This window comes from Myotis nattereri (assembly GCF_964212035.1).
Source record: "Myotis nattereri genome assembly, chromosome: 7".
NCBI lineage: Eukaryota > Metazoa > Chordata > Mammalia > Chiroptera > Vespertilionidae > Myotis > Myotis nattereri.
Genome location: NC_138082.1, coordinates 9,542,007 through 9,567,729, shown reverse-complemented (window position 1 = coordinate 9,567,729; position 25,723 = coordinate 9,542,007). Strand labels below are relative to the sequence as shown.

At 36.6% G+C, this 25,723-nt stretch overlaps 1 protein-coding gene across 2 annotated transcripts in view; it reads left to right on the top strand.

Annotated features, from left to right (window-relative positions):
* Positions 1-25,723, top strand: part of HYCC2 (hyccin PI4KA lipid kinase complex subunit 2) — a 39,822-nt gene that overhangs the window by 1,375 nt on the left and 12,724 nt on the right. For both annotated transcript variants that reach the window (XM_081095224.1, XM_081095223.1), the window contains exons 2-8: positions 6,425-6,524; positions 7,604-7,682; positions 10,095-10,196; positions 15,796-15,975; positions 20,017-20,097; positions 21,782-21,897; positions 23,951-24,046. In XM_081095224.1, coding sequence (XP_080951350.1) covers positions 7,632-7,682; positions 10,095-10,196; positions 15,796-15,975; positions 20,017-20,097; positions 21,782-21,897; positions 23,951-24,046 — 626 coding nt within the window. In that variant the 5' untranslated portion in view covers positions 6,425-6,524; positions 7,604-7,631. The remainder of the gene's footprint in view (positions 1-6,424; positions 6,525-7,603; positions 7,683-10,094; positions 10,197-15,795; positions 15,976-20,016; positions 20,098-21,781; positions 21,898-23,950; positions 24,047-25,723) is intronic.

Genomic DNA, 25,723 nt, shown 5'->3' with positions numbered 1-25,723 from the left:
GGATAGAGCGTCGGCCTGCGGACTGAAAGGTCCCAGGTTCGATTCCGGTCAAGGGCATATACCTGGGTTGTGGGCATATCCCCAGTAGGAGATGTGCAGGAGGCAGCTCATCGATGTTTCTCTCTCACTGATGTTTCTAACTCTCTATCTCTCTCCCTTCCTCTCTGTAAAAAATCAATAAAATATATTTTTTTAAAAAAAAGAGAAACAATCGATCAGCTGCCTCCTGCACATCTCCTACAGGGGATGTGCCCGCAACCCAGGTACATGCCCTTGACCGGAATCGAACCTGGGACCTTTCAGTCGCAGGTCGACGCTCTATCCACTGAGCCAAACCGGTCTCGGCAGAGGTCACTGTTTTGATTCCTGGTCAGAGCACTTGTCTGGGTTTCAGCTCCATCCCCAGTAGGGGGTGTGCAGGAGGCAGCTGATCAGTGATTCTCGCTCATCATTGATGTTTCTGTCTCTCCCTTTCCTTTCCTCTCTGAAATCAATCTAAAAAATATATATACAATATTTATTTTCTAAAAACTTGGTTTTGTAGCTCACTGGAAAACAGTTTTAAAAGAAGCATTATAAATAACCAAAATGTAAGCTGATTGCAGTGTTGCCTTTACCTTAGAAGATAAGAACTAATAAAGTATTAGCAAGTGTACTATAACTTCCCTTTTTCTATTACTAATTTATATTAATATGTCCCAGAGCCTAACCCAAAAATTCTTCACTTGGTAAGGAGAGGTGATTCATTAGATTTTGTTAGTTCTGAAGTGGAGTACTAAGGTATTTATCAGTGCTCCAGATAAAAATTTTGACACTTGGTGTTTCATTGTATTTTTACTTTTTGCATGAATAATACTATCTCAGTCACAAAGAATATTTCTACTTCTAGTTGCAGTTCTGTAGTGTGAGTACCTGTGAACAAATCTGCTTTTATGTAGGGTGTGTGTGTGTGTGTGTGTGTGTGTGTGTGTGTGTGTGTTTCTTATTATGTAATGAGCCTACTAGAGCTGCCAGTGGCTGATTTTTAATGGCCAGTAGGTGTCATTGTAGAATACAATAAAGTTGAATATCATTAGAAGTCTACTTTTCTGACACATTTCTGTATTGGAGCTGTTTATAAGGAATTTGAAACAATGGCTGTAAAGAAGTACAGTCATTTGCTCTAAATTGCACCTTGAAAGCTTGTTTTTAAATCCAGCTCTCAAGCCATCTTCACATGCAATAGATTTAGTTTGTTTTTAATACACAGTTTTGGCACCTTATAGTAGTTTATTAAGTTCTAGAATGATTAAAATTTTCAGCTTGACTGAGCTTTATAATAGAAAAACCCATGCTACATAAAAAAAAAAAAGAACAAAACACAGCCCTAGCCGGTTTGGCTCACTGGATAGAACATCAGCCTGTGGACTGAAGGGTCCCGGGTTTGATTCCCGGTGAGGGCACATGCCCAGGTTGTGGTCTCAATCCCCGGTGGGGAGCGTGCAGAAGGCAGCTGATCAATGATTCTCTCTCATCATTGATGTTTCACTCTCTCCCTCTTCCTTAATCTCTGAAATAAAACAACAACAACAACAAAACCCACACAAAACACAAAAAAACTAGACTGATAAAATATGGGCAGAAAGTCTCCAAACAAGTTATTAGTTGCACAAAATAGTATTTTGTTGTTATTCTTTTAATGCAAGAACAGAGGAATTTTTTGTTTCAGTGTCTGTGACTTCTTAGTTTCTTTTGATGTCCAAAATAGCTTCTTTTTACATTTTTGTCTTGTAAGTAGACTATATTCTTTTCTCAGGATGATGAGTTGAACATTTGTCATTGTCTAAAATGTGATGCAATGGATTTTGGAGGCAGCTGGCACAGAAAGCTCTGAAGGTTGCTTATAGCTGGTGTGAGTACAGCCTCTTACCTGCAGAGCCTTCCACTGAGTTCTTGTCACTTTGTAGCTCACCTCCTTTTGCCTGCTATTGATACAGTGTTAAAAATAGAATTAGACCTAATTCAGAAAATCTCCATGAAAGAGGAGTTTTATATATACACACACACACACACACACACACACACACATATATACACACACACACACAGAATAATCTAGGAGGTTTTTTTTTTAAAGGCACATACATATTTATTATATCATCTCCACTTTCCTTCAGAATCTTTTTGGTAGGGGAAATGTGAAGGAAGGTAGATATACATATTTTGAAGAAAAATATTCCCCGGATATGGTTCACTGCTGGCTTCCACTTACAAATCATTGATCTAATTCAAGGCTCTCTTACTTGTGATATGAACCAGTAATCATAGTTTTTGCTTGAGAGAAAGGGCTGTCAAATCTACCAATATTTTTATAGCTCAATACATTTTCACCATTTAATGTCATAGCTGGGATAGACTTTCTAGCCAGGAGCTAAAGTTGCCAGAAATAAAAATTGTGCTGAATGTTTTGGTTTGGATTAGTTTTTACTTGGAACTTAGCTGCTTTCCATAAACCAAGGTAATTGCTTTCATGATTCAGGCCTGTGTTAATTTGCACAGATATTTACTTATATCTTGTTCTCTCAATGTATCTGGAAGCTATCTAATTCTAGAATCAAACTACAGTTGGAAAAAAGAATTGGAAGTTTTCTTGATTAAAGGTCTTTTTGCAATATTGCTATGATACATTTAGCTTTTGCGTAAACACTCACTCTATAATATATAGTAAAACTTGGAATTGTGAATGTGTTGATTTTGACACAGACCCTGTTTAGAAATTCCTGGTGCATCTTTATGAATTCTAGACTTTCTGTTTGGGTATCTATTTGTCATGGAGACAGGTACTAGAAAAAGTAAATGAGTCAGCTTTAATTTTGGAGAAAGGAGTAAAAACTCAGTTATGTAATATATTAAGATGCATGACTTTGATTAGTTATAGAATTACTGGAGGCCTGGTGCATGAAATTTGTGTACAGGTATGGTCCCTAGGCCTGGCCGACGATTGAAGTGCGTGCGTCTGGTGTGGAAGGGCAGGTCCCAGCTGACCTCTGGGCCCTGGGCAGCATCTGGGCCCCCGGGCCCCAGCACACCCCCCTCTGCCTGAGTCATCAGGCCCCCGCCCAACTCCCTCAGCACCTGGGAGCCGGACGGTGGCCCTGCCCCCCACTGCTGCTGCTGGTCGCAGTCTGCAGGGTGATCGGTGGGGCATCGGGCCCTGCTTGCACCCATCTTGGCCGGTGCCGCCCGTTCACCTGCTCCACCATCTCACCGTGGTCCTGCTCGTCAGGGCCCATCGGGTCTGGCAGCGTTTCCACTGCTGCCTGCTGCCAGTGTCATGTCTCCAACGCCCGCCATGTTCCGCGCCATCCCCTGGTGGTCAGCGTACCTCATAGCATGCAGTCAAACTTCCAGTTGAGGGCACAATTTGCATATTAGGCTTTTATTATATAGGATTATATAGGATAGTTCTTTCTAGGTTTGAAATATAACTGCCAGAAAATTAGTCATAAAATATGATAAATGGCACCAATTTATTGAATGACAAAGCATCGGTTACAAAAGAGTTATTTTGGTCTATTTGTAAAACACTGAACTCCATGAAAATGTTAGAATCAAATTTACCATTAAACCCACTCATGCTTCCTAAGCCCCCTTTCTGTTGTCCCCCATTCTGGATTCTCCTCTGGAAAAGGCACTTCCTTTTGCCTTCAGTCCACTCTGCACCACCAATCACTGCATGGGTTCATCCACCTGGCTGAGTTCTCTTTTAATAAGATTTCCTTGTTAAGACATTTTAAAGAAAAAGTTAAAGAAAAGCACATCTAATCTGATGAACAATAGATTAAAAAATAATTGAGTTTAAAAAAAAAAAGTTTGTATTGCTTTTTAGAGAGAGAGGGAAGGAGAGGGATAGAGAGATAGAAACATAGATGAGAGAAAAACATCATTGATTGGCTGCCTCCTGCACTTCCCCTACTGGGGATTGAGCCTGAAACCCAGGCATGTGCCCTGACCAGGAATCGAATCATGTCCTCTTGGTTCATGGGATGATGCTCACCCACTGAGCCACACCAGCTGGGCTACTTTATTTTTTATTGAATTTATTGGGGTGCAGATTTTCTATTTTTTCCTGTCTTAATCTTGGTAAGTTTTGTGTTTCTGGGAATTTGATTATCCAATTTGTTGGTGTACAGTTGTTCACAATATTCTCTTTATAACCCTTTCTATTTATGTAGAATCAGTAGTAATGTCCCCTCTTTCATTTCTGGTTTTAGGAATTTGTGTTTCCTCTTAAAGAACCAGTTTTGGGTTTTTAAATTTTGTCTATTGTTTTTTATTCTCTATTTCATTTATCTCTGCTCTAACCCTTATTATTTTCATCCTTCTACTAGCCTTGGGTTTAGTTTATTCTTTTTCTAGTTCCTTAGGTTGTAAAGTTAGGTTGTTGATTTGAGAGCTTTCATGTTTTTTAATGTAAGCATTTATAGCCATACATTTCCCCCTTAACACCACTTTCACAGCATCCCAGAGGTTTTGAAATACTGTGTGTTTATTATTGTTTGGCTCTAAGTATTTTCTAATTTCCCTTGTGTGTGGTTTAATTTCCACAACCTTGCGAATTTTCCCAGGTTTCCTTCTTTTGATTTCTGTCTTCATCCCATTGTTGTCATGGAAGATACTCTGTATAATACCTATCTTCTTAAATCTGTTGAGTCTTGATTTGTAGCCTACATATTGTCTATCTTGGAAAATAGCCCATGTGCACTTCAGAGGAATGTGTATGCTGTTTTTGTCTTTTTATCTCTTGATTTTTGGTTATATTTTTGTCACCATGGATATTTAGTCTTTTTTTTTATTGTGAGCCAGACTTTTTGTATGAAAGATTCAGAGACAACGTTACCTTCCAGATAGGGTTCCCATTTCTTCCTGTGGCTCAAATCGGTGAAGGGGCTAATTACCTTTAATTAATCAGGGATTGAGCTGTTTTAAAGCTGTGTTAAAATTTAATAATACTCAGTTTTCCTATCATTTGCCATGTTGGATTTTCTTGCTTTGTTGTTTTTTTTTTCTTTTAATTGAGAGCCTAGTTAGTATCTGTAGCCTTAGAGACCCATCTCTACAGAGGTTCAAATCTGCTGCACTGCTTCAAACTGCCAGTTGCCTTGTGGTTTATAATTCCCAAGACACTAAAAGATCGAGTCTCCTTGACATGAAGTGCCCCTTCCCAAAGGGGCACTAGTTACGAGTTTCTTGTCTATCTTTTCGGAGATATTCTTGGTCCTTTTCAAGACTTTTCCTTGCTGCTGAACATCTCATGGAGTAAAAATCTCATATAAGAGATAAAGTCAGCTGTTGTGGTTGGAGTAGAGAGATCTTGACACGTATGTAGTTTGAAAAACATTGAATTATAATGATAATGTAATTAAATTTCAAGAGATATTTATTGATGTATTTTTTGTATTTAAAATAACATTTTGTTAACATATTATAAAACGTTAATTTTCTTTTGGTGTTTTAGATTTTAAATGGTAATACAGTTTTGAATCAAAGAAATAGAACATAATGTGATAAGCAACTATATGAAAAGAATTATCAATTTGTGTGAAAAGTATAACTTTAGCAATTTGAAAATGATTTTCTCCAATCAAAAACCTTTAACGCCGAAACCGGTTTGGCTCAGTGGATAGAGCGTCGGCCTGCGGACTGAAGGGTCCCGGGTTCGATTCCCGTCAAGGGCATCTGCCTGGGTTGCTGGCACATCCCCAGTGGGAGATGTGCAGGAGGCAGCTGATCGATGTTTCTCCCTCATCGATGTTTCTGGCTCTCTATCTCTCTCCCTTCCTCTCTGTAAAAAATCAATAAAATATTAAAAAAAAACTAAAAAAAAACCTTTAACGTATTTTTTGTGACAAAAATTTAAGTAATAGCATTTTCTGTGTTTTTTTAAAATGATAAAATTTTCAGTTCTGTGAAACTCATCCAAAAATGATTTTATAGTCATTGATACTTATTATTTAAGCTTGGTTTTATACTGCATAATAAAGTTTAATGATTGTTTGCATGTGTGTGTGTATGTTTGTGTGTATGATATCACTGTACTATTGGATTAATAGAATTATTGTATGGAAATCTTAATTTTATAGATTATTCAAGTGAGGCTCCAGCTACAGAAAATTTAAATAACCTACTCAAGGTTTTGCCGATAATGAATGAATATTTGAAACTAAAACTCAGACTTTCTTTCTAATTTTTTTAAAAATTAGGTTTGGTAATGGTACACAAGTAAATGTTAGTTACTATAGAAATTTTTGAGTCTCGTGAGTCTCTATTTCTTAAATTAGGTAAACTATATTATAACTGTCTTACCAAAATTGTTCTTCTTTGTATTACATTCTTGAGAATATGTCTCAATATTTTACAATTTTCTATTTTCATTTTTTTGTAGAGTTGGAAAATATTTAAGTCTCAACAAATGAATTCCACACTTGAACTCTGCCGCATTCCTGTGCCACCTCCTCCTTTAGAAAACTGATCTTAAAAGAGAGGTAAAAATTAGAGAAGTTAACTTTTTAAAGGATAAAGTGAATTTCCCATACAGTTAGACATATTAGACTTTTTGGTAATCCTTGGTGGATAGCTTCTATTTATTAGGCAATTTTACCTAGGAGACTTGAAAGAATCACATCTTAATGTCTTTGAAATTTACTTTTAAAAGTGTTTTCTATTTAATAGTTCTGTCTTTTAACTTTTTTGTTGTCTAACCTTTACAGTTACTGACATCAAATTTACTTAGTATAACTGTATTATTTAACTACATCTAGATCAGTGCTGTCCAATAGAATTACTATGATGATGTCTGTATTCTATATCTGTGCTGTCCAGTATGGAAGACACAAGCCACATTTAGCTACTAAGTACTAAATAGTGCAACTAAGGAATTGAATCTTTAAATTTTATTTTAATAGCCATTTGTAGCTAGTGGCTACTGTATTGGATAGTATAACTCTAGGTTTTTCTTTAGGGAACTTGGTATTTACAATAACAGCACATTTTACGTGCTTAAGATTCAGACTTAATCTAAATAGCTTGAAAATTTGCTGTAGCAAAACTCATTTTTCACTATCTCATATGTTGTCCTAATACTTGTGTAGCTTTGTTTATCTAATAATTTTGGTCCATCAGAAGCCCTTAAGAGCAGTTATCATAGTTAGTCTTGCTTACTGATGTGTTAACTGATTTAATATTTAAAAAAAGACAGCGTGGCTGGTGTAGCTCAATGATTGAGCATTGACTTATGAACCAGGCGGACACAGTTCAATTCCTGGGTTTCAGGCTCTATCTCCAGTAGGCGGTGTGCAGGAGGCACCCAATCAATAATTCTCTATCTCATTGATGTTTCTATCTCTCTTCCTTTCCCTTCCTCTCTGAAAGCAATAAAAATATATTAAAATAAAACTTCTTTCTTTAAAAATGTTTAGTTTGAGCTCTGTTCTAAAACTAAGCCTTCTTATCTAAAATATATACTAGATGAATGTCTCCTTTAGTGCAAGGCACTTATTACTTACTTTTGGTAGTTTCTGTAAGTAGTAATGCTATCCTCAACTCAGTGCTTTTTTTCTTTCAGAGATAAGAGTAACAGAAGGTAGAGGAAGATGCTGGGATCTGAACGTGGTGTTGTGGAAGAATGGTTATCAGAATTCAAGGTAAATTGGATTAGGGATAAGAATATGTCATAATGATTCTATATGTCAGTAATTCAAGCAGTAAAAATCTCTTCCTTGGGGAAACTGTAATATTATGATATGAAGTGGTGCAAACTATGAAATAATGTTTCTGTAATTGCAACTCTCTGTAAAGGCACTGATGTGAATAATGGCTAGAAGATAATATGTAAAAATGAAAATAGTTTGTTAGAATTGATGAGGGGATATATAAATTTTAAAATATTCCACTCAAAGAGGGGAAACCTTTTTAATAAGGCATAGGAATAGGATTTTTGCCTTATGTTTTATTTCCTGTAATTTAAAATCTTTCATTGATTTGAGTGAAAACTATAATTACTAACATTATGGAAATAAGTGTTTTATAAACATAAAATGCAAGAATTAAAATCTATCTAAACTGCTTGGCCGGTATGGCTCAGGAACCAAGAGATCACTGGTTCGATTCCCGATCAGGGCACATGCCTAGATTGCAAGCTTGATCTCCAGTAAGGGGTGTGCAGGAGGAAGCCAATAGATGTTTCTATTTCTCTACTTCCCTCCCTTCCTTTCTCTCTAAACAATAAAAACATATTAAAATATATCCTTAACTACTTTTTTAGACTAGATTAGTTTAAGATGACCCATTTCAGCAAATCTTGGTTATAATATGTGATTTCTAATCACTTTTATGGTTTAACTAGTGGCCTGGTGCATGAAATTCATGCACATTAAAAGGGGATTAATTAAGCAGTGGTTCTCAACCTTCCTAATGCCGTGACCCTTTAATACAATTCCTCATGTTGTGGTGACCCCCAATCATAAAATTATTTTTGTTGCTACTTCATAACTGTAATTTTGCTACTGTTATGAATTGTAATGTAAATATCTGATATGCAGGCTGTATTTTCATTGTTTGCGACGCATAGGTTGAGAACCACTGAATTAGAGGAAATATTTTAATATTGCTATTTGCCCTTTCTCTCTAATAGAAGTGTCAGAGATGAAAGAAAATTAGTAAAATGTATATGAAAATCTTCCTCCAGTCAGAGCCTGGGGTGTGCCACAGGAACCAGAGTCAAGTCTCCGCCCACCCATGTGCGCCTCGAAATCACGCAAGACCCAGACCCGGCCAGCCCACCCCCATTGGGCTAGATCCAGATCTGGCCGGTCCCACCCTTGTCAAGCCCCGCTGGGCAGGGTCGCAGCTTCAGGTCCCCTGGCCCGGTGCCAGGTGGGGGGCATGGCCTGAGGTCCCCTGGCCCAGCACCAGGGCGAGGGGCGCACCTTGAGGTCCCCCCATCAATCCCCGCCAAGCGGGGTCATGGTCTGAGGTCCCCTGTGAAGCTCTGCCAGGCGGGGGACATGGCCTCAGTTCCCCCAACCCCAGGGCGGGGTTGTGGCCTCAGGTCCCCTGGCCCAGTGCCGGGGGCGTGGCCTGAGGTCTCCTGTCAAGCCCTACTGGGCAAGGGGCACACCTTGAGGTCCCCTGTCAAGTTCTGCTGGGCGGGGGGGCGCAGCCTCAGGTCTCCTGGCCCATTGCCGGGGCGAGGGGGCGTGTCCTGAGGTCCCCCGTCAAGCCCCGCCAGGTGGGAGGAGTGGCCTGAGGTCCTCTGACCTGGCGCCGGGGCAGGGGGCACAGCCTGAGGTCCCCATCAAGCCTTGCTGGGTGAGGGGCGCAGCCTGAGGTCCCCTGGCCTGGCACCAGGGCGTGGGGGAGCGGCCTGAGGTCCCCTGTCAAGCCCAACAGGGAAAGGGTCTGGGGGGGAGGGCACAGCCTCAGGTCCCTGCTGATTGCTCGTTAAGGCTCGTTACAGGAACTCAGCCTCCACTGTGGGCGCAGCCATCTTGTGTTATGGAAACAACACCCCCCCCCTGCTGTGGGCACCACCATCTTTGTGGCAGAGTGACGGTCAATTTGCATGTTCCCTCTTTATTATATAGGATGGTTAGAATTATACAGGGTGGGGCAAAAGTTGTTTTACAGTTGTAATGAAAATAAATAATACAATCATTAATTAATAATACAAGAATAAACTGTGTTTTGAGTACTCACAACTATACACCTTCTTTTGCCTCACCGTGTGTATTATAACTACAGTGGGGCCTTGACTTACGAGTTTAATTCGTTCCGAGACCGAGCTCGTTAAGGAGCTCATTAACTCAAATTACTCTATCAACTCAATGCGAAAAATCGGCCGAGAGACAGCTGGTATCTCAAAAAACTTGTTAGTCGGGACACTCGTAAGTCAAGGCCCCACTGTATTTGTTTTTTTAACATTCATGATTCTTATATTAATTTCTTTTCTTAATTGACTCATAAATATTTTCAAGAGGAGCTCCTTTAAAATTAAGTTTCTGACTTCCCAAATATTAAGTTCACTTTTGTTTTCCTTTAATTTTTTTTTTTTTTAGGCATTACCTGACACTCAGATCACCAATTATGCAGCAACTTTACACCGGAAAAAAACATTGGTACCAGCCCTCTACAAAGTTATTCAAGATTCAAATAATGAGGTAGGAGAGTTTATAAGAAAAATAATTTCAACATAATAAAATGAAATATGTGTACTAAAGCACATATATTTAAGTTTTGTAGTTTTCCCTACTCTTTTTTTTTTTTTTTTTTCAATTCTTCTTAAGAGACTGGAAAACTTTTTCTGCTATTTTTCATTCTTATAGTTGCTTTGGCTTTCCTCATGCTCTCTCTCTCCATATTTTTAAATGTTTTGATCAAATTGGTTACTGCTGAGGACCGTATATTTTGATTCTTCATCTGACCATTGTTTTTGCAGATTATTTATTTAATTTGAAACTTTCCTTTGCTTCCTTTTCTGGAATGTTTCCTTTTCTGGAAGCCAAATTTTAACCATACACGGATTGAGATTTATTTATTTTATTTTAAGTATGCTTCGCAGTTATTTTATTGACAATATAGAACTATGTATAATCACCCTAATCAGTGAACTTAGACTGGTAACATAAAATGATACTGCTAGTAAATTTAGTTTGAAAATTATCAGAGAAAGCACTTTTTAGCCTACATAGTCAAGATTAATAAACTTAGAGTTTTCTTTTATTCAGTTTGTCATAAAAGGAAAAAAATTCAGCTATTGAATCTATTTGTTAATTTATGCAAAATACACACATTATCTCTTCATTAACACAGTAGTTATGACATACAGTTTTATCACCACGGGACTCGTGTATGTTTTAAAGTGAAAATGAAAGGAACACACAGGAAAGTAGCTTCTTATCTTCCTAGATACAGCCTCCACGAGTGCCTCTGCTGTGTACGGGAGTGAGTTTGAAGAAGTTCAGGTAATCGTCTCCTAACCAGCAGCTTAACTGAAAGCGCATCTTCATTTTTGTCCAGTCACTAAAAGCTTGCTTATTGACCTCTTTCTTTCCTATCTCCTGAACTTGGATTGGCTCTCAGTTAGACTTGCATCTGTTACCTTGTGTAGCAGCAGTTACAGGATTCATTTGCTTCTTTTTCTCTTGCTGTGTATTTATGAATGTTTTATAACTTCAGGTGTGGTAATGTACATATATGCATATCCTTGGTCAGGCATTTTCAAAATTCTGTTTGAATAATGAATGTGTGTATTCCCCACCCTCTGTTTTGCACTGTCTTAACATTTAAGCTTTGCTTATTAAAATTTGTTTTATGCTTTCTCTTTAGATTGTAAGCTCTTCATGGGCAGTAGTCATATATTCTATATTTGTTACTTCATAGAATCTAGTATTTTATTATGTATATAATGAACACTTAATAAATATTAATTAGAAGAATAGTGAAATACAAAATGAGATTCTAAAATGCTGTCATTTTTATTGGGACTCACATTCTCTGGTTAGAGCACTGTCCCCTATACCAAATAGGTGGCGGGCTTGATTCCTGGTCAGGGCACATGCCTAGGTTTTGTGTTTGATTCCTGGTAGGGGCTCAGATGGGAGGTAACTGGTCAATGTTTTTTTTTCTCTCTCTCTCCCTCTCCCTCCCCCCCCTTCCTCTCTCTAAATTTTAGAGTCTAAACCAAAATCAATAAAATCACATCCTCGGGTGAGGATTAAAAAAAAAAAAGTATCAGTTTCCTTGATTCAGTTATATGTGGAAGCTATGACATTAAAAAAAAGTTATTCAATAAACAAAAAGAAAAAAAAAGTTATTCATATTATTTTATATTATAATACTTCAAACTATTAATGTGTCAGACCTTGTCATGGCTAGAAATGGAAAAATTATAACTTTAGAGATTCAAGGTCAAGGCCCAGCTGTCAGCATAATCAACCAGTTGACAGAGCAGGTCCATTCTTTTCTCCTGTCAGATCATAAGGTTCTAACTATGTGTTCATACTTAAGAAAAACAGAACAGTAAGCTCTGTAGAATCATTAATATATAGAACATTAATCTCTACACCAACATAATGCTTTACTTTTCTCATTTCCCTCCTTCCAGATACCTTAGTCACTTGCGGTTCTTCTACTTCACAGAGACCTCCACCTTTCTGCACTTTAAATCCAAAACTAAAAATCTCTTACAGTCTGACTTCTTGGTACACTGTTAACTGTTCATTTTACACTTCTTTTCTCATGTTCTTACCCTCCTTACTCCATATTTTCAGCTTGCTTTTTATGTCATTAAAAAAGAATAAGAAAGTAGTTGGGAGCTCTCTTATTTTCCCATTCAAATATACCAGCATCTCTACCCATACTCTCCTGCCTTTTCTGCTATTCAGTAGATGAAGTATCCTAGTGTATCAAAGGCCATCTCTTTCACCTAGGCCTGGATCCCATCTTCCCTAGCCATCTCAAAGATTGCTCCTTTTAATGATCTCTTCTCTTTCCTGATGAATGGAGTATGGCAAAGAAAGAATCATATTCTATTTTTTAAAAACCTTATTTAACTAGCTTCTTTATTACCTACCCCATTTTGTTGTCTCTTTTCACAGATGAACCTTAACTATAACTTCTTTCTATTTTACCCCTTTTCCTCACCTCACATTCTCTCTTTAACCCAAATTGGGCTTCAGTGTCCATTATTCAAGGCAGATTGTCTCAGTGTGTTCATCAGAGAGCATGTCTCTTAGTAACTATTTTATCAAACTGTTGGCTAAATTTGGGGAATGTGTCAGTTATTCTTAAGCTTTATTTTTTTTTAACCAGAAGAAAATGACTTTTAACACCTTTTGATGTGGGTGATAATTTCATTTAGGAAAGGTCAGAGTCATGTATAATACTGAGAAACTGAGAACACAATGGCCTAATACATATACTTGGAATTAAAGATTTTTAACAGATAGCATTGGCAAGTTTTTAACAATCTTATTTTGCCATGGTATCTGATTAAAAGTTACTGAATTTCCAGCCACTCTTCCTCCGACTTTAAAAAAAAACCATAATAATAATTTCCCTCAGTCTGTATTTCTTTGTAATGCTTAATTAAAATATAGTCTCCTACATGTAGTTTTTGCTACTGAGGAAGGAAGTTAAGATCTTTCTAAAATAAATCATAATATTGTTCCATGGACAATAACATTTAGAGAAGGTAAAAAAAAAAAATTAGAGAAGGTAATTTTAGGATCTTTACTAAGGAGGAAAGTAGATTTAAAAGATGTCTATGTAATAAAAGCCTAAGCGACCATTATGACGGAATCACCAGAACAACCAGTTGCTATGATGCGCCCTGACCAACCAGGGGCAGACGCTCAACACAGGAGCTCCCCCCTGGTGGTCAGTGCGCTCCCACAGGGGGAGGGGCCACTCAACCAGAAGCCAGGCTTGCCTCTTCTGCCTCTGCGTCAGCACTAAAAAGCAGCGAGCCAAGCGGTAAGGAGTGCGCAGGTGGGTGGTAAGGAGCGAGAGATCCTGGATTGCGAGAAGGATGTCCAACTGCTGGCTTAGGCCCAATCCCAGGCGGATGTCCCCTGAGGGGTCCCGGACTGCAAGAGGGTACAGGCGGGCTGAGAGATCCCCCCCCCCCGAGTGCACAAATTTCGTACACCGGGCCTCTAGTGTGTGTGTATGTGTCTATATATATATATGAGTGGCAGAGGGGCAGGTCCCTCAGTCCAGATTGCGAGAGGGCACAGGCCAGGCTGAGGTACCCCACTGGTGCACTGTCAGGGCCGGGGAGGGATGTGGGAGGTTGGCCAGCCAAGGAGGGACCGCAGGAGGGCTCCAGGGCATGTCCAGCCCGTCTCAATCCCAATCACCCGGACCCCAGCAGCAAGATAACTTACCGGTTGAAGAGTCTGCCCCCTGGTGGTCAGTGCATGTCATAGCAACTGGTCGACCAGTCAACTGTCTGCCCCGTGTTGGTCAGTGCATGTCATAGCGAGAGATTGAGCGTCTTTAGCATATCATTAGCATATTACACTTTGATTGGTTGAACGGACAACCGGATGACCAGACACTTAGCATATTAGGCTTTTATTATATAGGATATTTAGGGAGTATTTAAAATCTTGCTCCCCAGCATATGTCATCAGTTTGGTTCAAATAAACTTATAAAAATAAAAACCTTGTGTGTGGGTGTGTGTGTGTGTAACAAATTTATAAGAGCAATAATCTTTAATTTCCCGAAAGACCTGAATATTGTTAGCATTTTTCAAAGATGCCAACAATTGACTATTTTCAAAAGTATATTTCTTATTGGTACTATGTGTAATATACTATTTGTAATTAAACAACTCTCACCTCCTACTCCATCTTTGCTGAAATATAAGGAATGTGGTATAATGGGAACATCAACCGGGTGTTGGAAGACCTGAATTCTAGAGTCTTCCTACACCACTAAATTCTGTGTCCTTGGGCAAATTGTTTGATCTAGACTTCAGTATGAGAAAGTTGGACTGGTTTTTAAGATTTCGAATACAATGATAGTGATTTCACATAAAGGGCTTACTAGACGAGGATGTGTGTGTATAAATTTTTTTAGCTTTAGTTGTTCCTTAAGAGCTAAGTTTAACTCATCTAAATATGTTATGTGTACAATCAACATAGGATAAGTTGACTTTTAATTTACATTGTGAAAATAGTGGCTTTCTTCTAGAATGTTTGATTAAACTAGTGTTAAATTTTAAACATTATAGTTTCCTGTCAGTGTTTGTCTGCATTTTAAAATAATAGTTTTTGTTTAGTCTGCAGTTATTCCAAAGAAAACATTCTAAATTGGCAGTACATGCTTAGGGAAAAGGGGAAGATTTATTTAAACTGCTCATTTTCTTCAGTTTTCAAGGTCATAAAGTTCCTTGTAAGTCAGATTGTGTGATATCTTATGAAGAATTATCCAATTAAATATTGGAAAAACTATTTCTGTAGAATTTCCTCCTTTTAAAATATTTCAAATAAATATAATTAGTAGAATTTATCAGTCTCTTATTAGCTAGCATTAATTTAAAATATCAGCATTTTGGATGTCCAAATATTACATATTGCAAAATTCCTTTCTCTACTGAGTGGTATATAATTTATTTAAATCATAGTCTTAAATTAATATTTAACTTTCAACAAGATCATTTGAGATTATTTTCTTTCAGTAGAAACTTTTTTAAAATGGAGGATACTAAGGGTTGTTAAGAACAGAAAAGGAAATTTGTTAAATATAAGTTGGTACATTGGTTAAAGAACTAAATCAGTGATTCTCAACCTTCTGGCCCTTTAAATACAGTTCCTCATGTGGTGACCCAACCAGAAAATTATTTTCGTTGCTACTTCATAACTGTAATGTTGCTACTGTTATGAATCATAATGTAAATATCTGATATGCAGGATGGTCTTAGGTGACCCCTGTGAAAGGGTTGTTTGACTGCCAAAGGGGTTGCGACCCACAGGCTGAGAACTGCTGAACTAAATTAAGTAGTACAGTATATTAAAAGTTATGTTGACATTATAGGGCCACAAAGTACTACTTATAGTTAGTATATTGGTCAGTTTAATATGTAATCTTTCTACATAGAGATTAAGATTTTGGTTGTATTGATTCAAAATATGCAAGAATTATGTTGAGAATTTAGTTTAAAAATAAGATATAAGTATACGTGCCTTTAAAAAAAATCCAGTTATATCCAAAATAATGGAAATAACTAATGCACTTTATTTTCCTTTTAGCTCCTGGAACCTGTCTGCCACCAGCTGTTTGAGCTCTATCGTAGCTCTGAAGTTCGACTTAAGAGGTTCACGCTGCAGTTCTTGCCAGAATTGATGTGGGTTTATTTACGGCTTACAGTTAGCCGGGACAGACAGAGTAATGGTTGCATTGAAGCACTTCTGTTAGGAATTTATAACTTGGTAAGTTGAAAGTGATAGTTTGGGAAATTTTAAGTATTTTTTAAAGTCCTCTGAAATTATACTTAAAGAATATTTAGAAAAAAATTGAAATGTCTGTTGAAAAATTTGAGTTAATTAAATTGAGCACAAGGGAAACTTAAAAAAAAAAAAATCCCATTTACCATTGTAACAATAACAAAAAGATACCTAGGAATAAACTTAACCAATGAGGTAAAAGACCTGGATTAGGAAAACTATAGGACATTGAAAAAGAAATAGAGGAAGATACAAACAAATGGAAGTGTATACCATGCTCATGGATTGGAAGCATTAATATCATTAAAATGTCTATACTACCCAAAGTAATCTATAAATTCAATACAATCCCTATTAAATACCAACAGTATACTTCACATAACTAGAAAAAAATACTCCAAAAATTTATATGGAACCATAAAAGACCACAAATAGCTGCAGAATCTTGAGCAAGAAGAACAAAGTTGGATATCAAACTATGCTACAAAGTCATTATCAGTAAAACAACCTGGTACTGGCAGAAGAATAGGCATATAGACAATGGATTGTAACAGAGACCCCAGAAATTGACCCACACCATTATGGTCAATTAATATTTGACCAAGGAGGCAAGATCATACAAAGGAGTAAAGACAGTCTCTTCAACAAATGGTGTTGGGAGAACTGGAGAGACACATGCAAAAAGATGAAACTAGACCACCAACTTACACCATACATAAGAATAAACTCAAAATGGATAAAAGAGTTAAATGTAAGGCATGAAACCATAAAAATCTTAGGAGAAAACAGGCAGTAGTGGAATTTTTGCCAATATATTCCTAGGGCAAAGGAAACTAAGAAAATAAGCAAATGGGACTACATCAAAATAAAAAGCTTCTTCACAGCAAAAGAACTCACCATCAAAACGAAAAGGGAACCCACTATATGAGGGAACATATTTGCCAATGATACATCTGATAAGGGGTTAATATCCAAAATATATAAAGTACTCATACAACGCAACAAAAATAATCCAATTAAAAAAATGGGCAGAAGACCTGAATAGACATTTCTCCAAAGAGGACATACAAATGACCAAGAGACATATGAAAATATGCTCAAAGTCACTAATCATCAGAGAAATGCAAATTAAAATGACAATGAGATATCACCTCACACCTGTCAGAATGGCTATAATCAAAAATTCAACAAACAAGTGTTGGCGAGGATGCGGAGAAAAGGAAACACCAGTTCACTGCACCTCACAATAAATAATATTCTTCTGAACCAGTGCTTGCTGCTCTAAGTATTGCCCCTTCAAAAGTTTTCAAAAGTCATTAGAAAACATTTGCATCACTAGAACATATATCTGAAGGATGGTGTATGCAAGGCCTTTGGAGCCACTTATATTTTGTTTAAAACCAGGCCCTGCCACTTGTTGGCTGCTTTAAATTTGGACAAGTTACTTAATATCTTGACTTCAGTTGCGTCATATGTAAAACAGAAATAGGACATTGTTATAGGATTAAAAACAAGTAGAAAAATCCAGCATGGTGCCTGTGGTGTTTTAATTATTATGATTATTAGCTGTATCATAATTGAAGATGAGTTTTTTAAAATGAAAAGCTGGTCGTGGTATAAAATTCTCTTGCTAATTTGCCTGACACTTTTTTTAAAGTAGGAAATTTGTTTCATATTTCATTGTGTCTCCTCTATTGATTTGTACAGGTACTTAGTAAGTGTTTAGTGATTTAATAATTGAATTTGGTGTATTAGATTAGGTTTAACATTATGCTGTTACTTTTATTAATTTGATTAGGGTAATAAAATTTAGTAGTGGGACAAATGAAGCAATATTTTGTATATCAGAATGCTTGACAAGTTCTTGACAGTAGTTGATGCTGTGGTTTAATTTTGGCATCTCAAAATAGTGTACTATAAAAATATTGCTCAATTATATGCAGAAATGCAACTTCAGGCTTCTATCTTTTAATTCCCTTGATATCTGCTCTCTCTTCTCTGTGGTTCTCATTTCTTCTTACCACACTGGTTTTTCTTTATATACTTATTTCTCTTTTTTCTTTCCTTCCCTAGCACTTCTCTCTTGTTTAAGATAGCCTCGAGAAGAGTTTTATATTGCCCTCAGCTTAAACAAATTTCAGAAAACACTTCTCCACAAATACTCACAAATGTAGATCAAAAGTATTTGGCTTAATTTAAAATTTAGGAATAAAAATTAAAATTTTATTGCCTAACTTAAATCATGTCTATTCATCTTAGTTAGCATAAACTTTCTCTCTGAGGCACAGTGGCCCAGATGTAGTGGTAACTAGTTTGACTACAAAGTAGATAAATGATCTCTCTAGGGAAGTTTAAAAATATGCATATTTTATTGATTTCACAAAGGAAGGGAGAGGGAGAGAGAGACAGGAACATCAATGAGAGAGAATCACCAATCAGATGCCTCCCACATGGCCCCCCACTGGGGACCGAGCCCACAACCCAGGCCAGGAATTTAACTGCTACCTCCCAGTTCATAGGTCGTCACTCAAACACAGCCACACCAGCCTGGCTCTCTAAGGAATTTTTTTTTTAAATATATTTTATTGATTTTTTACAGAGAGGAAGGGAGAGAGAGAGTTAGAAACATCGATGAGACAGAAACATCAATCAGCTGCCTCCTGCACACCTCCTACTGGGGATGTGCCCGCAACCAAGGTACATGCCCTTGACCGGAATCGAACCTGGGACCTTTCAGTCCGCAGGCCGACACTCTATCCACTGAGCCAAACCGGTTACGGCAGAATTTTTAAACCCCTTTTCCTGCCAAAATTATATGTAGGACCATTGTTCACATATAATTGGTACTATCCTATGACATAAAACTCAGAAATGAGCCCCATAGGAATGTTCTGGGTTTGTGTTTTGGTGATGGTAGTTATTTTTATAGTTGTTTCTTCCTTTCATATTGTTTAACTACTTAGTCTCTCTCTGACCACCTTCCCAGGTCTAACAAGGTCAATCTTCTCTATGATTATGCCTGTTATGTATACTAATATGAAGTGTAAAAGAAACATAGACAAATGAGGCAGTAGAGAAAGGGAGTGATACAGGAAGAGCATTTCACCCCTGGCTACTGTAGGCAGATTTTTATTGATACCTATAGAAGATTAGATGTAAAAATGATGGGTACATTGTCCTTTTCATTGAAAGATAAAATGCTTTTAAAATTCACAAGAATTTTCTTACAGTTCAGTAAGAATGACCTAAATATGAACTTATTTTTAATTACTTAGACTAATAATTATGTTAATATGTAGCTTATTTGAAGTCATTAGTTTATTGCTGAAGAATTTTAAGAGTTTCTTTTAGTCAAGATTCATTCTGTGTTAGAATAGTGTGTTTTTCGTATTTTAATAAGTATGGAGCTCTTGCCTAAGGCCTTTAATTTGTTTCACTCAAAGAACTAATGTTTCTATTTAAAGATCTAATCACTTGTAATCTCCCTGCCCTGTGTATAAATTAAACATGGAAATTGATTTGTGTGCCTGCTTCCTTCATGTCTTTGCTGTCATGTTGTATTTGATTTACTTAGTATTGCACTAAAATCTCTCAAAGGATAATTCACCCACCAAAGTGTACAAATTTGCTAATTTAGCAAAGATAAATTAGGGTAGTAATTTATTTTTAATTTTTATTATTTTTATATATTTTTATTGATTTCAGAGAGGAAGGGAGAGGGAAAGAGAGCGAAACATCAGTGATGAGAGAGAATCATTGATTGGCTGCCTCCTGCACAACCCCTACTGGGATCGAGCCTGCAACCTGGGCATGTACCTTGACCAGGAATCAAACAGTGACCTCTTGGTTCATAGATGGCCACTCAACCACTAAGCCATGCCGGCTAGGCAGTTTTTTTATTTATATTACTATTTCTAAACATCTTCCTCAGTTACCAATGATATGTTTGGTAAATTAAGGAAGTAATTATTATTTCTAATAGTCCTGTGATTATTTCATTATCTTTGTTGTTTTTTTTTTAACTAGGAAATTGCTGATAAAGATGGAAACAACAAAGTTCTGTCTTTTACTATCCCTTCTTTATCTAAGCCTTCAATATACCATGAGGTAAGTAAAATTGGAAAGGTAGAATTATTTAAAAGTATACTGAATAAAGATATAAAGTCAGCCTCTTACCAGAGGTAAATATTCCTAACACATCTTTATTGATTTACTTATTAAAAGTAGATGTTTGTTATCTATATATATAAAGGCTAAGTGACTTTCTGACCGGTAGTAATGATGCACACTGACCACCAAGGGGCAGACACTCAATGCAGGAGCTGCCAAGCTGTGGTAACTTGGCAGTGGCGGTTCTCAGGTGATGCACCCTAGAACCAGAGAGGAGGGAGCCCGATTCCGGGGTGCATCACCCGAGAACTGCCCTCTCACAATCCAGGACCCCTTGGGGATGTCGGAGAGCTGGTTTCGATCTGATCCCCGCAGGCCAGGCTGAGGGACCCCATCAGTGCATGAAAACTGGCCTTCAACTAGTGATATAAAGTTGAGCTGTTGTCAAGAGAGGCAGAAAATAATTAATGGGTAATTTTCTTCTAGTTCTTGTTTCTTTGGATTCTTCACCAGTATCATTTTTAATCTTTTTTTATGAGTTTTCAAAAATATTCTTTAAATCATTTTTATTTTTCAATTAAATTTGATATACCATATTCTTTAATTTTTTTAAGTCTTCAGTGGTAATTAGAAATCATCTATGTTTGGTTGGGTTTTATTTTTTTATTTATTTTTGGAGGGTTATTTTTTAGGAAAATGGCTACTTAGAAGAATATTACCACTGTAATGATTATATTTCCATTTAAAGAATTCTAGTTGATGCATTCCAGCTGTTCACTAACATTCCACTTCTGATTTTTGCATATATTTATTTGGTTGAACAATATGAGAACAATGCTTATTATACAGGTAGATGACTTCTGTTGAGCTGAACTCCTTCTGCCTCCTCTCTTTAAGGATATGTGTTCTGAATCAAGCTTCTGACCTCAGGTGGCTTTTAGTGCATAAAGTCGTGAGGAAAGCATTTAAAGAAGCTTTACCAGTAGTCTAAAAATTATATTCCATTTCCTTATCAACACTCAATATCCTGTTGTCTCATAGCTTTTTTTTTTTCTTAATGATGTCCTCTGGGAATTTGTTTTGTGTTGGAAATAGAATGCCTGCTATTTAGCCCAGGACTCATTTGAGCTTAGAATATTTCTGAGTAATTTAATTTTAATTAAGTTCTGTGAATCATATTATGAAATAAAATGGAGGATAGTGAAACATTTATGAATGGATGGTTCTAACTATAGAAACATGAAATCAATTATGTCACTATTAAAGAGACATTTGATCATAGCCTTCAATATTGTTTGTGTTTTATAATTATAGCACTCTACACATTGCTGTCTCCATTGTAGAATGGGATTAATGAGAGTACTTAGTATGAATGCACAGTCCCCAAGACTGCTCATGTTGTAGAGTACAAACAAATTGAAATGGACATATTTGTAACCTTTAGTCTTTTCAGCAACTTCTTTTATTTTTATACATTATATATGTATGTGTGTATATATGTATGTATATATGTATATAATTTTCAAAAAGAGCCATAGAATGTGTATAATTGAAAAATGGAAAGGGTTTTGAAAGAGAAGAAATGGTGTGAAACTGCCCTTTTTTGAAACAAATATCTTTATGTGATACAGATTTTTACTTCATTTTAGAGACAGTCTCATACTTTACCTTATTTTTATAGCCCTCAACAATTGGATCCATGGCTTTGACTGAAGGGGCATTGTGTCAGCATGACCTCATCAGGGTTGTTTATAGTGATCTTCATCCTCAGAGGGAAACATTCACTGCACAAAATCGGTAATGGTAAAAACTGTGGACAGTAATAATTGTCCTGGAATAGTCTTCTTTTCTCTCTTGTTGGCCATATCTTTTTTCTTTTGCTTTACTTTACTTATATCCTTAACTTCATTTGTCAGTCCTTTTTTTGAGTTTTTAATGTCTGCAATTATATTTTGTGTATCTAAAAGTTTTTCTTGCTTTCTGAATGGTCTTTAAAATACTGATTTTGTTTAAGTGGTGTGTTTGGAGTTTTTTTGAAACATCTTTTATATTTTTGAGAATATTAATTATAATTTGCCTTATTCAAAGTTTTCTTTTTTCTTTTTGTGTATTCTGTTTCCTTTAAATTGTACTTTTTTTCTATTTTTTATTTTGGTCTCATTTTTTGTTAGTGGAATTCCTCAGATGTCTTTTCTCTCCCATATATTTAAGAGTAGGAGAATAAAATTGAGAAGCTTTAACCACGTTAATAGGGCTAGTTGACCATGAACTTCACACAACTTCTCACTGGGCTGTTCAGTTGGGGAACTTTCTAAGTTCATATCTTTAAATCTTTCTTCTTAGGGTCAGGTTCCCTAGAGAAAAGTCTAGTCTGTAAATAGAGGGCTAGCTGCTAGCATTCTGGTGGCCAAGTGGGGAAGGAGAGCTTGAGGTCTTGATTTCCAGTAAGGTTTGTTTCACTTAATGTTCCTGTGTTCAGTATGGTGTCTTCCCCCTCCAACCCCCACCCTAAACCACAGTTGTGCCTGGTGGTTTCTCGGTAGAAATATCCTTTTTCTTCTTTGAGAAAAGAAATCTTAAATTTCAGAAAAGAAACCTTCAATAAACCAGGTAACATAGAGAAGAAAAGATCTGAACATTTGACTGCTTCTGAGTCAGACTTACAACTCAGTTTTTAGCTTTTCATTTTGAAATAATTCCAGACTTATAAAAAATGTTGTAAAAATGGTACAAAGAATTTCACCATCTATGGGAAGCTTTTTAGAAGTACAAATTCCCTGGGGTCCTGCCCTAGAGACTCTTGTTAGTTATTTGAGTTGACATACAGGAATATATTTTTTCAAAAGGTCCTTAAATAACTATAATCTGCTCCAGGTTTAGGAGCCACTTTCTTAAACATTGTAAAGATTAGGAAAGCATTCTTTATCCCTTTAATAAATGTTTATTATAGTATCAATGTGTTAGACACTGTGTTGGACACTAGAGGTAGAGGTGAATATATCAGGGTCTAAAGTTATTACCAAATGGGTAAAACAGAGAAAAGATGGAGAATGATGATTCAATGGGATAAATGCTATATTAGCGCTACACAGATAAGGGAATAGTTTCCTTCAGTTGGGAGAATTAAGAACAGCTTTATGTCTAAGGTAAAAATTTGAGCTAGGACTTGAAACCTTAGCATGAGTTTTCTAAGGATGTTCTAGTAAAGAAGAGCAGTATGTATAAAAGCAAGTTGTTATGAAAGGTTATGGCATATTCATGGAGTGGTGAGAATATTGATGTAGACCAGTGATGGCGAACCTATGACACGCGTGTCAGAGGTGACACGCGGACTCATTGTTTTGGTTTATTTTTCTTTGTTAAATGGCATTTAAATATATAAAATAAATATCAAAAATATGTCTTTGTTTTACTATGGTTGCAAATATCAACAAATTTCTATATGTGACACGGCACCAGAGTTAACTTAGGGTTTTTCAAAATGCTGACACGCCGAGCTCAAAAGGTTCTCCATCACTGATGTAGACAGTGTATGTGGTAGGTAGTGGAGGTAGGGTAAGGTTAGAGAGGATGGTTGAGGGTGGATTTTAAAGGACCTGTGTGCCATGATGAGTTTGGATTTTATCATGCAGTCAGTAGGAACAGTGGGCTAATGTAGATAGGGCAGTCATCTACATTAGGAATGGATATGGGGAACATTGATGAAGAGACTATAGTAATCTGGTTGAGAAATCATGAAAGTAGTGTCAAGGCATTGTTGTTATAACCATCTAATGAAGAAATCATTTACCACAGTGTCTAATAGAAGTGATTGTTTATAATCCTTTCCACTCCTTTTTGTTTTTCGTAGGTTTGAAGTCCTGAGTTTTCTTATGTTGTGTTACAATTCTGCTATTGTATATATGCCTGCTTCATCTTATCAATCTCTTTGTCGGATGGGCTCCAGGTGAGAATAATAATTATCATTATTATTATAACCTTATTTATTTGACAAATATTTACTGAGCATATTCTTTATGGTAGGTACTATTTTAACTTATGATGTATAGCAGTAAATAAAACTCATGGAGCTTATATTCCTATAGGAATCCTTATCTCTCAAGCATCTTGTCTTCTTGAAAATATTTCAGCATCAAAAAACTATTTTTTATCTGAACGTCAAGAAAAGCAAAGATGTCTTAATCTTAGAGTGGTTTATTGATATACCTAATCACTTTGAGAGCTTTGAATAAATAGTCCCATAGGTGAAGAAAGTCTTAAGGAATGTGAATCCTTTTCTTTATATATTTCACAAATTATTATCTCTGCTTTGTTTAAGAAAATTAGTAATAGTACCAATTATATGTCTCATTTATATTTGTGTTCTTTAATCTTTACTAAATCAGAATTTCTAATAATTTGGACAGACCTGGGTTGAAATTTAAATATTTACTATAGAAAGGAAGTTTAAGTAATAAAAATCAGTTTGGAGATAGAGGACATTTAGAGTCACAGAATTTCAGCTGTAGAAGGAACCATGAGTTCATCCTGTTCAGCTGATTTTTTTCTTATTTTTTATTTATTGATTTTTATAAAAAGAGGGAGGTATCGAGGGAGGGAGGAGGTGGGGGACAGAGAGAGAGAGGGAGGGAGGGAGGGAGAGAGAGAGAGAGAGAGAGGGAGAGAGAGAGAGAGAGAGAGAGAGAGAGAGAGAGAGAGAGAGAGAGAAAGAGAAACATCTAATTATTGTTCCACTTATTTATGCATTCATTGGTTGTTTCTTGTCTGTTACCTGACCGGAGATTGAACCCACAACCTTGGTATATTGGGATGACATTCTAACCCTCTGAGATACCCAGCCATGGCTCAACTGATTTTTACTTGAGGAAACTGAGCCTCCCAAAGGGGTTAAATGCTGTATTAGTTTTCTGTTGCATCATAACAAATTACCACAATCTTAGCACTGAAAACAGCACACATTGTTTTGTAGTTTCAGTGTGTCAGGAGTCTAGGCATGGCTTAGCTGGGTCCTTTGCTTAGGGTCTTACAAAGCTGCAGTTAAGATGTTGGCTGGATTTTCAGTCTTATCTGAAGCTCGGATGAGGAATTATATACTTTTGTTGGCCGAATTTAGTGCCTGTAGTTGTAGGACTGAGGGCTTCAATTTCTTGTTGACTCTGCCAAGGACCAGTCTTAGTTCTTTGCCCTGTGGGCCTCTCAACATAGGCTGCCTTTAACATGACAGCTTATTTCTTCAAAGTAGAAGAGTGAAAGGAGACCTGCACTACATTCTTAAATAACACAGTCGTGGAAATCCCATCACCTTTGCCATGTTCTGTTGATTAGAAACAAATCACAGGTCTCACCCACACTCACAAAGAGGGAGACCAATCCAAGTTAGTTGTAAGTTTGATTTTATAGATGATCTTAAAATAAGTATGTTATTTTCATTTACCTGTAATAACATAATTAATGACTAACAAAGTTCTTGTCTCTAACCTAGATACTGTTATCAAGAGAATACATTGTTTAAGCACTTATTGCCTATCTACAGATAAATCCTATATAAAAAAAGGCTAATATGCAAATTGTCCCCACAGGTAGGAGTTTGACCAACTGGGAGTTAGATGTGAGCTGATCACCA